At 35.9% G+C, this 12500-nt stretch overlaps 1 protein-coding gene and 1 long non-coding RNA gene across 4 annotated transcripts in view; one reads left to right on the top strand and one right to left on the bottom strand.

Moving 5' to 3' along the window:
* Positions 1 to 12500, bottom strand: part of LOC136846901 (uncharacterized) — a 428530-nt gene that overhangs the window by 323645 nt on the left and 92385 nt on the right. The window lies entirely within an intron of this gene.
* Positions 1 to 12500, top strand: part of acj6 (abnormal chemosensory protein 6) — a 178055-nt gene that overhangs the window by 111740 nt on the left and 53815 nt on the right. For all 3 annotated transcript variants that reach the window (XM_067118126.1, XM_067118125.1, XM_067118117.1), the window contains one exon: positions 7782 to 8003. In XM_067118126.1, coding sequence (XP_066974227.1) covers positions 7782 to 8003 — 222 coding nt within the window. The remainder of the gene's footprint in view (positions 1 to 7781; positions 8004 to 12500) is intronic.

Here is a 12500-nt window from a genome sequence, read left to right as displayed (position 1 = left end):
CCATCCCCCTTCCACAATACCCAGCAGCTTGGTCTCCCTCCCTCTCTGTTCTCCATGTGTCTGGAAACACACACACGCACACACGCACACACACACACACAGGAGGAGCGAACGTTATCATTAAAACTCTCTCACCTGGCTTCGTTCAGTCGGGCCGCCTCCAGCCAGAGATGTTTCTTTACGCATCGCTTTGTTTCTAATCGATTGGTGATTACTGGTTGTGAATCTGTTTAGACACAGACCCCGAGCTCTGCTGGGACGGGTGAGGGGAAATGTGGTGGGAGAAGGATGAGGAGGGGGAGGGGGAAGGGGAGGAGGAGAGGCAGCGGCAACAGCAACTGTACATCACTACAGCAGCAGCAGCAGCAGGAGGCCGAGGAGAGAATGGGGCGAAATACTTTCGGATTTGCATATAACACAATTGCGTTTCTGTGGCTTATCTTTTACGGGGGAGGTCTCCTCTCCTCCGTCTATCGCAGCTAAGGGTGAGGGGGATATCTTCCACGTTGAAAAGGGAGGAAGGAGCGATGATGAATAGCTTGGCATTTCTGTTATTAAATATATAAAAAAAATAATAGTATTCTCTATCTCTAGAGGATGCTGAGATCTATATAGAAAGCATTCGAGTATGCTGAATTATTATTACTATCATTAATAATAACACCGCCGTTACTAAAGGAAAAAATTTATTTCTTATTTAAATAATAGTGAGATCTATACAGAGAACGTTTGATTATGCTGAAGTCAATTATAATTAAACATATTATTATTTTTATTATTATTAACTCGCTTTTTCCCAGCGTTATTTAACGGTATTTTATCTAAACAATACCGAGGTTTATACAAAGAGCTTTAGAGCATACTCACCTAACATCAATATCATTATCATTATTAACTCCCTTTTTTCAATCTTCAGAGCATGCTCACATAATTATTATCATTATAATTTTTAACTCCCTTTTTTCAATCTTCAGAATATGCTCACATAATTATTGTCATTATTATTATCATTAACTCCGTCTTTTCAATCTTCAGAGTATGCTCACATAATTATTATCATTATCATTATTAACTCCGTTTTTTCAATCTTCAGAGTAAGCTCACTTATAATTATTATCATTATCATTGTTAACTCCCTTTTTTCAACCTTCAGAGTATACTCACTTATAATTATTATCATTATCATAATTAACTCCCTTTTTCAAACTTCAGAGTATGCTCATATAATTATTATCATTATCATTATGAACTCCGTTTTTTCAATCTTCAGAGTAAGCTCACTTATAATTATTATCATTATCATTGTTAACTCCCTTTTTTCAACCTTCAGAGTATGCTCACATAATTATTATCATTATCATTATTAACTCCCTTTTTTCCATCTTCAGAGGCTCACTTATAGTTATTATCATTATCATTATTAACTCCCTTTTTTCAGCCTTCAGAGTATGTTCACTTATAATTATTGTCATTATTATTATTAACTCCGTTTTTTCAATCTTCAGAGTATGCTCACTTATAATTATCATCATTATCATAATTAACTCCCTTTTTTCAATCCTCAGAGTATGCTCACTTATAATTATTATCATTATCATAATTAACTTCCTTTTTTCAATCCTCACAGTATGCTCACTTATAATTATTATCATTATCATAATTAACTCCCTTTTTTCAATCCTCAGAGTATGCTCACTTATAATTATTATCATTATTAACTCCCTTTCTTAAACCTTCAGGGTATGCTCACTTATAATCATTATCATTATCATTATTAACTCCATTTTTTCCACCTTCAGAGGCTCACTTATAATTACTATCATTATTAACTCCTTGTTTTCAATCTTCAGAGTATGCTCACTAATAATCATTATCATAATTAACTCCATTTTTCCACCTTCAGAGGCTCACTTATAATTATTATCATTATCATTATTAACTCCGTTTTTTCAATCTTCAGAGTATGCTCACTTATAATCATTATCATTATTAACTCCCTTTTTTCAACCTTCAGAGTATGCTGACTAATAATTATTATTATCATTATTAACTCCTTTTTTTTCCATCTACTAAGTATGCTCACTTATAATTATTATCATTGTCATTATTAATTCCTTTTTACAACCTCCAGAGTATGCTCACTTATAATCATTATCATTATTAACTCCCTTTTTTCAACCCGCCCTCTATTTTGTCACTGGAAAACAGAATGAGCACAGTGTGAGTTTATCACTGAAAAACAGTCGGCTAATTTGGAGTTTAATTGAATATCTGTGTGTCCCTCTAATGACATCAAAGAATTACTCGGATAGAGTTGGGATTTATCAATTTCCAATGGAATCATTATTAACTAAATATCAGTTAAATCTGTTAACAAGCTCTCAGTAAAAGCAGCCGGTGTTCTATAATTAATGCAATTAATTTATCGAAAAATCTTTTAACATTTGCCATGGTAGTATAGAATTCGTGTTTGAAAATATACTTCCATATATATATATATATATATATATATATATATATATATATATATATATATATATATATATATACATATATTTCTCGCATTCATATGAATTCCAAATCTTATTCTTCTCCCCATTTTCCCCAAAGAGGTTAGTGCCATCAGTGCATTTCACGCGGTGCACTGTAGGCATCACTAAAGGTTATTTGCAGCGCTCCATCGGCCCCTAGCTGCTCCCACCATTAAGCCTTTTTCTTTTCCTCCATTCCCGCTTCCTTCCTTTCTTCCATCTTGCTGTCCAACCACTCTAACTCGCTCTTTTCATGAAGCACTGAATGGCTGGAAGTGCTCTAAATCAAATAAAGGAAAGCCACAGCGACAATCGTGAGAAATAATGAAACAACTAAAACATGCGCCGAAGTTTCTTCGGCGCAATCGAGTTTTCTGTACAGCGCATCATCAAGGCCACCGAAAATAGATCTATCTTTCGGTGGTCTCGGTACAATGCTGTATGAGCAGCGGCCCATGAAGCTCTCAGCCGGCCGTGGTGGCCTGTGTTGTTGTGTTGCCAGAAGCACGGTTATGGCTTACTTTAACCTTAAATAAGATAAAAACTACTGAGGCTAGAGGGCTGCAATTTGGTATGTCCGATGATTGGAGGGTGGATGATCAACATACCAATTTGCTGCCCTCTAGCCTCAGTAGTTTTTAAGATCTGAGGGCGGACAGAAAAAAGTGCGGACGGACAGACAAAACCGGCACAGTAGTTTTCTTTTCAGAAGACTAAAAATAACAGCAAAACCATCATAATCGGCATCACACGCAATAAACAGTTGCAGTGACAATTACGAGAGTCAATGCAACTCATCTCCCGCAAACACAGCGGACAATTGCGCAGTCATACCCTCAGCAGAAACACCTGTCAAATTGCTGTCCAGGTGTTGGTGAAACCTCCTTTTATGATTGATGTTAAGGCCATCATTACGATGATAATCGTAATGACGACCACCATTGTCAGTACTATATTCATGTTGATAGTGTTGATGATGATGAAGTTAATTCATCTCTCTCTCTCTCTCTCTCTCTCTCTCTCTCTCTCTCTCTCTCTCTCTCTCTCTCTCTCTCTCTCTCTCTCTCACAGATGGAGCTTAACGTACCTATCAGAAATTCAGTGTTCTTGGTCTACTGAAAGCCTTCAATGCTACCAAACAATCTTTCGCATTTATGAACTATTAAATTATTTAACTAAGTTAGTTTATTAATTGTCATTCTTGTCCATTCCACAAAGAAAATTTTGAATGGGAAAAAAGACTATCTATCATCATTAGCTTTCAAAGATGCATCTGCATAATTTTATTTTATTTTTTTCACAGTAAAAGGCACTCGGTGTCATGTTTCTTACTTTTCAGTTTCACCAAATGTATTTAACGTTTTTGCTCTTTGCTACTTTTGTTCTTTAACCACAACATGACGGAAAGTATCACAAAACCTATTTTGTGAAAACAATTTTCTTTCCTGAACATTAATGAAACTGAGTAAAAACAGCCTAAAAGGTAAAATGATTTCACAGGCGAGGAACAACAAGAAGTAACTGATTAAATCATATTGAAAAGTAGATGATTTTATGTAGATACTTTTCGTCTTGCACGCAAAACCACGATGTCATCTGCATTGAGAGAGCTGTAGTTTCTTTGCATCACTATTTTCTAGAGGTGTTGCACGAAGGCAACTGTGCTTCAGTCACTATCTGTCAGAGGCTTCGACGTTACTTTGAAAGATCTTCAAAGAGGTTTCGGATTTTCTTGCTTAATTGTTAATTCTCCAGAATTTCAGAACAAACCGAAGCCCAGACACGATGAGAAAGAAAGACCATATAAAAAGACACGGTAAAGGCAATTGTGAACATGAAAAGAATAAGATTAACTATTGCTCTGAATATTATTTACATATATTTACTACTTAAATCATAAATGGAAAGTTGCAGTTTAGATTTGCCCTGTAACATTCATAAAGTTATCATGTGTTAAAGTGGTTCCTCATTGGACGGGTTAGTATCGTTCTCGGCTAGCACTCTGCTGGGCCCGAGTTCGATTCTCCGACCGGCCAATGAAGAATTAGAGAAATTTATTTCTGGTGATGGATTTTCATTTCTCGTTATAATGTGGTTCGGATTCCACAATAAGTTGTAGGCCCCTCTGCTAGGTAACCAATTGGTTCTTAGCCACGTAAAATAAATCTAATCCTTCAGGCCAGTCCTAGGAGAGCTGTTAATCTACTCAGTGGTCTGGTTAAACTAAGGTACACTTAACTTATGTGTTAAAGTGTTATGTTCTAAACTTATCAGCACTGACATATTCGAGCAGTAATTCAACGGTAACATGCACCGAAAGCTTTGGCCATTTAGTGACATTTTAAATAATGAATAACAATAATGATAACAATAACGCCAGATATTTATCATGACAAAAACGACACAGCGTCTGAAAGAGAACCGATAATCTTTTTCGATAAGAAATTAACCATACCGCAAACAGTTAAATTGTAATATGAAATGAGTAACTTAACATTTCTACTATACAAAATTCATCCAACTATATCGAGCGCGTCTGAGAATAATTCATTTAAAAAAATAAATAAATAAATATAAAAACAACAAAAATAAAAACAAACAAATGCTGAAAATATCTACAAAAGCCAAGCATTAAAACTGACCATGAATGGCAGATGCTGGTTATATTTCCGTGGTAAGGTTAATAGCGTTTTTATCCCTCACCTGAGAGGGCCTCAGTTTGATACAGACGTGAGACAGAAATGGGCTTCGGTGCAAAACAAAACCATAGCGCAACAACATTGAATATTGGGCTGCTGGGTGCTGGAGAGCGAGTATACGTTAATAAGAAACAAATGTAGTTACGAAACACTCCAGCAGTCTTACTCAACTTATGGATAATTCTGAGGAGAGAGACGTAAAAAGTGTTGGAAGTTGAACACGACAATTTTTCTTACAATTTATATTTTTTTGCAGTATATATATATATATATATATATATATATATATATATATATATATATATATGTAAATGAAGACAAAATCCACGAAGGAAAGAAAAACAATGGAGTGCTGCAAGGCCTTTCGACTTATCATCCGTTACTCTACGTAAAGGACGATAAGTCGAAAGACCTTGCAGCACTCCATTGTTTCTCTTTCTCTTACTTATATATTCATCATGTTCCATATTTTCGTGATTCAGTTATAAATATACATATATATATATATATATATATATATATATATATATATATATATATATAATATATATATATGTATATATATATAATATATATATATATATGTATATATATTATATACATATACATAAACATATATATATAGATACATATACACACACACACACACACATATATATATATATATATATATATATATATATATATATATATATATATATATATATATATATATATATATGTCGAGCCATTAAGGAGAATCCGATCAACTCCAATATGTTCCCGATTACAAGAATGGGTTTGAAGCTAATTTAAACACCTTGACACTATCCGATTGGTTAATGGCTTGGGTACAAGCAAGCACTCGTTGTATCGTTACACTCACTGAATGATTTATGAATGGGCGAGATCGAGTGTCGTTTCGTGTCTACATCTGCACTGCTACAAAATTTTCAAAAAATATGGTGTTGGCACGTGCAACAATTTTCTATTTCATTTATTAAGATGTGTTGAAATTCATTGCTCAGGTCAAAATATTGGTTAGCTCAGCTGACCTGCTAAAATAATAATGTAAATACTGTACACGGAAGAATTTAAATAACAGTAACAGCTGCTCGTAGATTTACGCGGCGTCGAATTGCAATCAAATGATTAAACAAAACGAAGGAAGACACGATAAAATATAAGAGACGAAGGAGAAGAGATGAAGGTTACGCTCTGCACAGAAATAAAGTTGCAACGTCTAGCCTCCATAAAAGATGAACCTCAACCACTACCTTACTAAATAACAATAATAAAAGAAAAAATACGTAAATCGCCCTGGCAGCTTCGGGAAAGAGATGAGGAGGAGGAGGTGGGAGGGAAGAGCAGTTGGAGGGGGGGGAGGAGGAAGGGAAGGGTCTATCATCATCATCATCATCACCACTACCCTTACTACCCCCTCTTCCCTCCCTCCCGCTAAGCCCATTTCCCCCTCCCCCCTCTTCAAAATGCAAGAGGAGCCCGGAGGTTTTGGCGTCGCTGTACGTTGAACGCGGGAAAATCGTGCCTGGAATGGAATGGGGCCAACAGCGCAAAAGGAGCAGGACGAGGAGAAGGTACGACTTGACCAGGACGTATCACACGGTCGACGCCATTTTTCTCCGAGTCTCTTAACGTTTCGTATGCCTTCAGGAGGCGTCTGAAGAAGTGTGTGCGTGTGTGTGTGTGTGTTGGGAGTGGGGTGGGCTGGTGGTGGTGCGGCCACGGGGTGCGGAGGAAGAGAGGGGACGGGGGTGGGGGAAGGGGAGAGGTGGGGGAAATGGTTGTATCTGAAGGGGAGGCGCTATTACATCTTGGCAGCGGTCCTTTTTATCGTTATGTCTTATGGCCTTTGAGTTTCTTCTCCCTCTTTCCCTTCTTCCTCGTCTGAGGAGTAAAAGATGACTTTTCGTGTTCCCACTCTTAACTGCTCTGTATCGTCGTCTTTGCTTATTTCTTTTGGGAAGGAGGGAAGGAAGGAAGGAGATTTTGACTGCTTTTGGAAAAGAATTATTGAGCAACAAGGTATAGACAATCCAAGTTGTGCCATTCCAGTACCGATTTGCTGTCTACTGGATATACTTGTTTGTTAAGTCATGCCAAAATAGAATCTGTCGGTAAAAATTCACTTGTCTGACCGTAAAACTGACAGGTAGAAGAAAAGCTAAATTTTCTACTTCAAATCAACGGAAAATTTCCTACCCATGTGTAAGATTTGTTTATCCAAAGCAGGTGACTTCCTGACTTCGGATAAATCGGGTTTCAAGATATGACTAGTGACTTGCTTCTACTGCAAGAGAAGAGTATTTGTAATGAACTAAGGACTTGAGAAGGGACTTCACAGCCCTCCCCCCCCCATGAACGAGGGCAGAGTAAACCAGCGGAAAACGACATCAAAAGACGCCGGTAGAAGCATAGCACTAGTCAAAGATCCCAAGATCCCGTCTATTTTTTTTTTATTTTTTTTTTTTTTTGTACCCTCCTCCATCCAGAGGGGACACTTTGAAAGATTTTCTTTACAACCCGGTCTCTTCTCTCCTCTCCTCCGCAGGAAGACTATAAGCCCCTTCCACTCGCGCCTCAGACCCAGCTCTTCGGAGCCGGCCTAGACGACGGCCTCTTGAGCCGCGCCGAGGCGCTTGCAGCCGTCGATATCTCGAAGCATGGCCACGGACAGCCCCCGGGGACGCTGCCTCAACTCAAGCACGATATGATGTACCACCCTGGAATGGCCACGACTCCTCACACGCCGCCCATCTCCAGGACCAACCAGGTACGTGGGAAAGGATCTTCTTTTTCTCCTCCTCCTGCTCCTCCTCCTCCTCCGCCTTCTTCTTCTTCTTCTTCTTCTTCTTCTTCGCTAATCCTGGGAATGAAGTGACTTCGGAAAACACGTCAAAGAGACAAGCAAAGCAGTGGAAAATATATATATATATATATATATATATATATATATATATATATATATATATATATAGAGAGAGAGAGAGAGAGAGAGAGAGAGAGAGAGAGAGAGAGAGAGAGAGAGAGAGAGAGAGAGAGAGAGAGAGGACCTTAGAACAAAAGGGGGGTTAAAAGGTAAACGGGACTTTTTCCCATCAGTTAAATAATTAAGGGCTATCTTTAGGTGGTATCTTTGGGCTGCTAACTGCAACACATTGTTTAATATGGTGATAATGTAAGCTTAAGTAAAATTAAACTGGAAAAATATAGGTGACTTAAGTACAATGTATAATAGAGAAATACATTAACACATACAAGTACCATATACATATGAGTACATGACAGACTTCGCTTGTACTTTTATTAGCATAACTATTAACAACATATGATAAAAAATCCATAATTTTGTATTATTCAGATTTTGTTAAAAAGAGCAGATGAAGAAACACAGCACAAACTTCTGATGTAATAAAGTGCGACTAAATGAAATGAACATAACCTTCGAATGATGAGTCTGATGTATTTGAAGCGTAGAGCTCAGAATTTCTTGCAGACAAAAAGAAAAAAAAGTCGTTTCTGTTAAAAACTACGTCACAATTCAAGCTTTCCAAATAATAATTACATTTTCAGGTGATGAAATCTGGAAAGATATCCGGGGTGTTGGTAATCAAAAGTATGGTTGGCGTAATCAGAGTAGGCGGGAAAGATCCGTCCATGCGAAAATAAGAGAGAGAGAGAGAGAGAGAGAGAGAGAGAGAGAGAGAGAGAGAGAGAGAGAGAGAGAGAGAGAGAGAGAGAGAGAGAAAGTTTCATCGGAAGATGCTTGAATGCAAACAAAACTTTGCAAAAAAAAAAAAAAATTGACGAAGAAACTATTAATGTTATAATGGTAAGTTCCCTGGAAACTGTTCTCTCTCTCTCTCTCTCTCTCTTACCCCCCATCAATACACGCACATTAATTCCAGTAATCTCACCTCTCCACCTACAGCATCCACTTCCAGTCAAATTAATCCCCACCCTCATTCCTCCCCCTCCGCCCCCAGGTGACCCATCCCTCATTCCTTTCCCCTCCTCCCCCCCTCCCCAGGTGACTTTTCCATCTCCCCTTCGGCGTCGCCTTCGGGAATCATAACATTATAACAACGGCCCGTGTTTGCGGTTACAGTAATTAGGGATCACCATACCCGCTGATCACCGGCCATGTTTAACCTTTCCTCCCTAATCTCTAATCTCTCTCTCTCTCTATCTCTCTCTCTCGCTAATACCAGTTGCGACCTTTACGCAGACACGGACTTGTCTGGGAACAGATTTCGGGTAGATTTTAATTTTTTTTTCCATTATTATTATTATTATTATTATTATTATTATTATTATTATTATTATTATTATTATTATTATTATATAGGTAGTAGACTCTCTTTTCAACATGTGTTGCATCTGCAACCCTGAAAAATCAGTTATTAGAAAGACAGAGAAAACTCTATATATACTGAATGCAGCTGATGCAGCAGTAACATTCAATATCATTATCATTAATTTGCTTTCTACTGTTTATCCCTTTTTTAGATAAACTTTATTCTTTGCGTCAAGATAATCTCACTGTACTGAAATTATTAATCATTTTGTTATTACATCTCAGCGCTCACTTGTGACATGTAGCCTACCACATTCATGAACGTTTCTCACCTTTATTGACCTCGATTACATAATTAGTTTCATTTACAGAGCTAACCTTAATGTCATTAATTTTCTCTTTGTAACATAGTTAATTACTTTCAATATTGATCAAAGACTCTGAATTTTCGTATTTGTATTATAGCAATAAAAACAAAAATCTTTCTAATACATGCATACATATATATATACATACATAATATATATATATATATATATATATATATATATATATATATATAATATATTAGAAAGACTTTTGCTTTTATTGATGCAATAAAAATGCAAAACTTCAGTGTCTTTGATCAATATTGAAAAGTACTTAACACTATTGCAAATAGAAAATTAATGATATTAAGACTAGTATTGTAAATATATATATATATATATATATATATATATATATATATATATATATATATATATATATATATATACATACACACACACACACACACACACACACATATATATATATATATATATATATATATATATATATATATATATATATATATATATATATATATATATATATGCGTCCTTAAGGCTTAATTTGAAAATGACGTAGTTAAATTGGATTGCCCAGTTAGCTCTCTTAAGCAGACTGCTTTCGTTTCTTGTTTTTATTAGCAGTGCATAATATCGTGGTATGCAAGTTTCGATAATACAAAAGGTTACATTTACCCAATTTTTGGAGAATTTTTTTTTTTATTGTTGCACCTACAAATACATTTGTTCTTTAATATTCATGAGCTATATTAAATTTACACTGTCTGCATGAACTTGACTAGGGTAAAATATAATTAGCATTTAAGGCTACAGCTAATTTTCTCGCGTTTAATATTTGTTTCACCAATATCTGAAATTAAGAGAAATGTAGCAGAGGATTGATGATATTACCAAAATCGATATTGGGTCAAAATGTTTTTGTGCATGATTTATTACTGACACATTAAACCAACCTATTTGAAATTTTCACGGAAGTTGAAGATGGCAAAGAAAAAAATCACCATCTTCTGATTATATTATTACATTATGTTACTCCATTCAGACACATGAAGACAAATTCAACATACGATTACACAGAAAACCAACAAAGTTTATATTACACAAGTCCCTTCCTGAATCATATTTCAAAAAGCGGTCCAATATCTGCATATACTTCCTCCATAACTAAACACTGAAATAATTAATAAGCATTCTAATCTCCTTAACGCAGCTTTCCTAATTCAACCATTACTTCTGTACATAGTTTGAGCGCATCCAGTGGCGTTTATATCTTATGCAGACAAATATAAAGAAAAATAGATAATTGGACACCCTACCAATAGGGAACTGTTGGGAACTGTTCATAAAACTGCTGTATAGCATTACCACTTAACTGATAATCCAAAGCAGTTGAGAATACAGTGTTATATTAAATTTGAAAAGGTCAGTTCAACTAACGCAAAAATATTTTTGTAATCTTAGGTGGTTAGTTTAGCACAGGAATGGCTTCACTGATTAGTAAGGTATTTTGGGACGATTGTAAAATAATAAATTTAGTTTCACAATGATATAAAGAGATGATTATTATTCAAGCTTACTATTTGCTAGAATTTGTAAAGGTAATAAAGGTAAGAATATGTTCGATCATCACGGGTATTGAAACAGAAAGTTAAAAAAATCAACATTAGCAAAATAACCACGTCCAATAATAGACAAATTTTTCGAATACAGAGACCAGAAATGTTTATTATTAAAAATTCCATACTGCTGACTCCTGGTATTAACTGTTAAGAGTCACCTATTTCCTCTTTCCACCAAACTTGTAAGATAATGATATAACTGCGACTGTTAAATCTGAAACTTTATCCTAAATTTCGATCAGCTAATGACTGCAGCGCTCCCAAATGACCTCCTAGAGGTATATTGCCCTAAAATGGAAGACTGCAGTATCTGCAAAAACACAAAACTGAGAAAAATGGTAGATATTCCCTTGCCTTACTACTGATTTTGCAGATACTGAAAATGGGACCTCCTAAATAAACTCGTGGAGAGCATTGAAGAATCATTCTGAAACTGCAGTAACTTGTGTATTAGTGTTACACGAGCCCAATAGTTGGCATATCTCATATTCGAAAATTTTGCAGATGCTGCAGTTTTTTATTTTAGGGCAGAATAGTGGAATGCAATTCATCTGTGAATTAACACGGAAGGTACCAATATTCGACACAAGACTTGAAGTCTCGCAGAAAAGAAATGACCTGTCAGATAATGTAGTATACTGACAATTTATATCAATTTATATCCGTCTAGATAATAAAGATGCATAAGGATTTTCACGCAGTAATAACATCAAAGTTTAGTAACATCAGAGTTCATCAAACGTCAAGTCAAACGGGTGGGATTTTTTCCTAGATTCGAGGGCAATTTCAAGTTTATTGAAGGCTGTTATTGATTCAAAAAATTTAGATCTAGTTGATAATTCACATCAGACGCCTTATCTGACCTAATACTTTTTAGTTTACCGTCCGCTCTTAGATCTTAAAAACTACTGAGGCTAGAGAGCTGCAAATTGGTATGTTGGTCATCCACCCTCCAATCACCAAACATACCAAATTGCAGCCCTCTAGCCTCAGTAGTTTTTTTTATTTTATTTAAGGTTAAA

This window comes from Macrobrachium rosenbergii, chromosome 2 (genome assembly GCF_040412425.1).
Source record: "Macrobrachium rosenbergii isolate ZJJX-2024 chromosome 2, ASM4041242v1, whole genome shotgun sequence".
NCBI classification, from domain to species: Eukaryota; Metazoa; Arthropoda; class Malacostraca; order Decapoda; family Palaemonidae; genus Macrobrachium; species Macrobrachium rosenbergii.
This window is presented reverse-complemented; position numbering and strand designations above follow the sequence as displayed.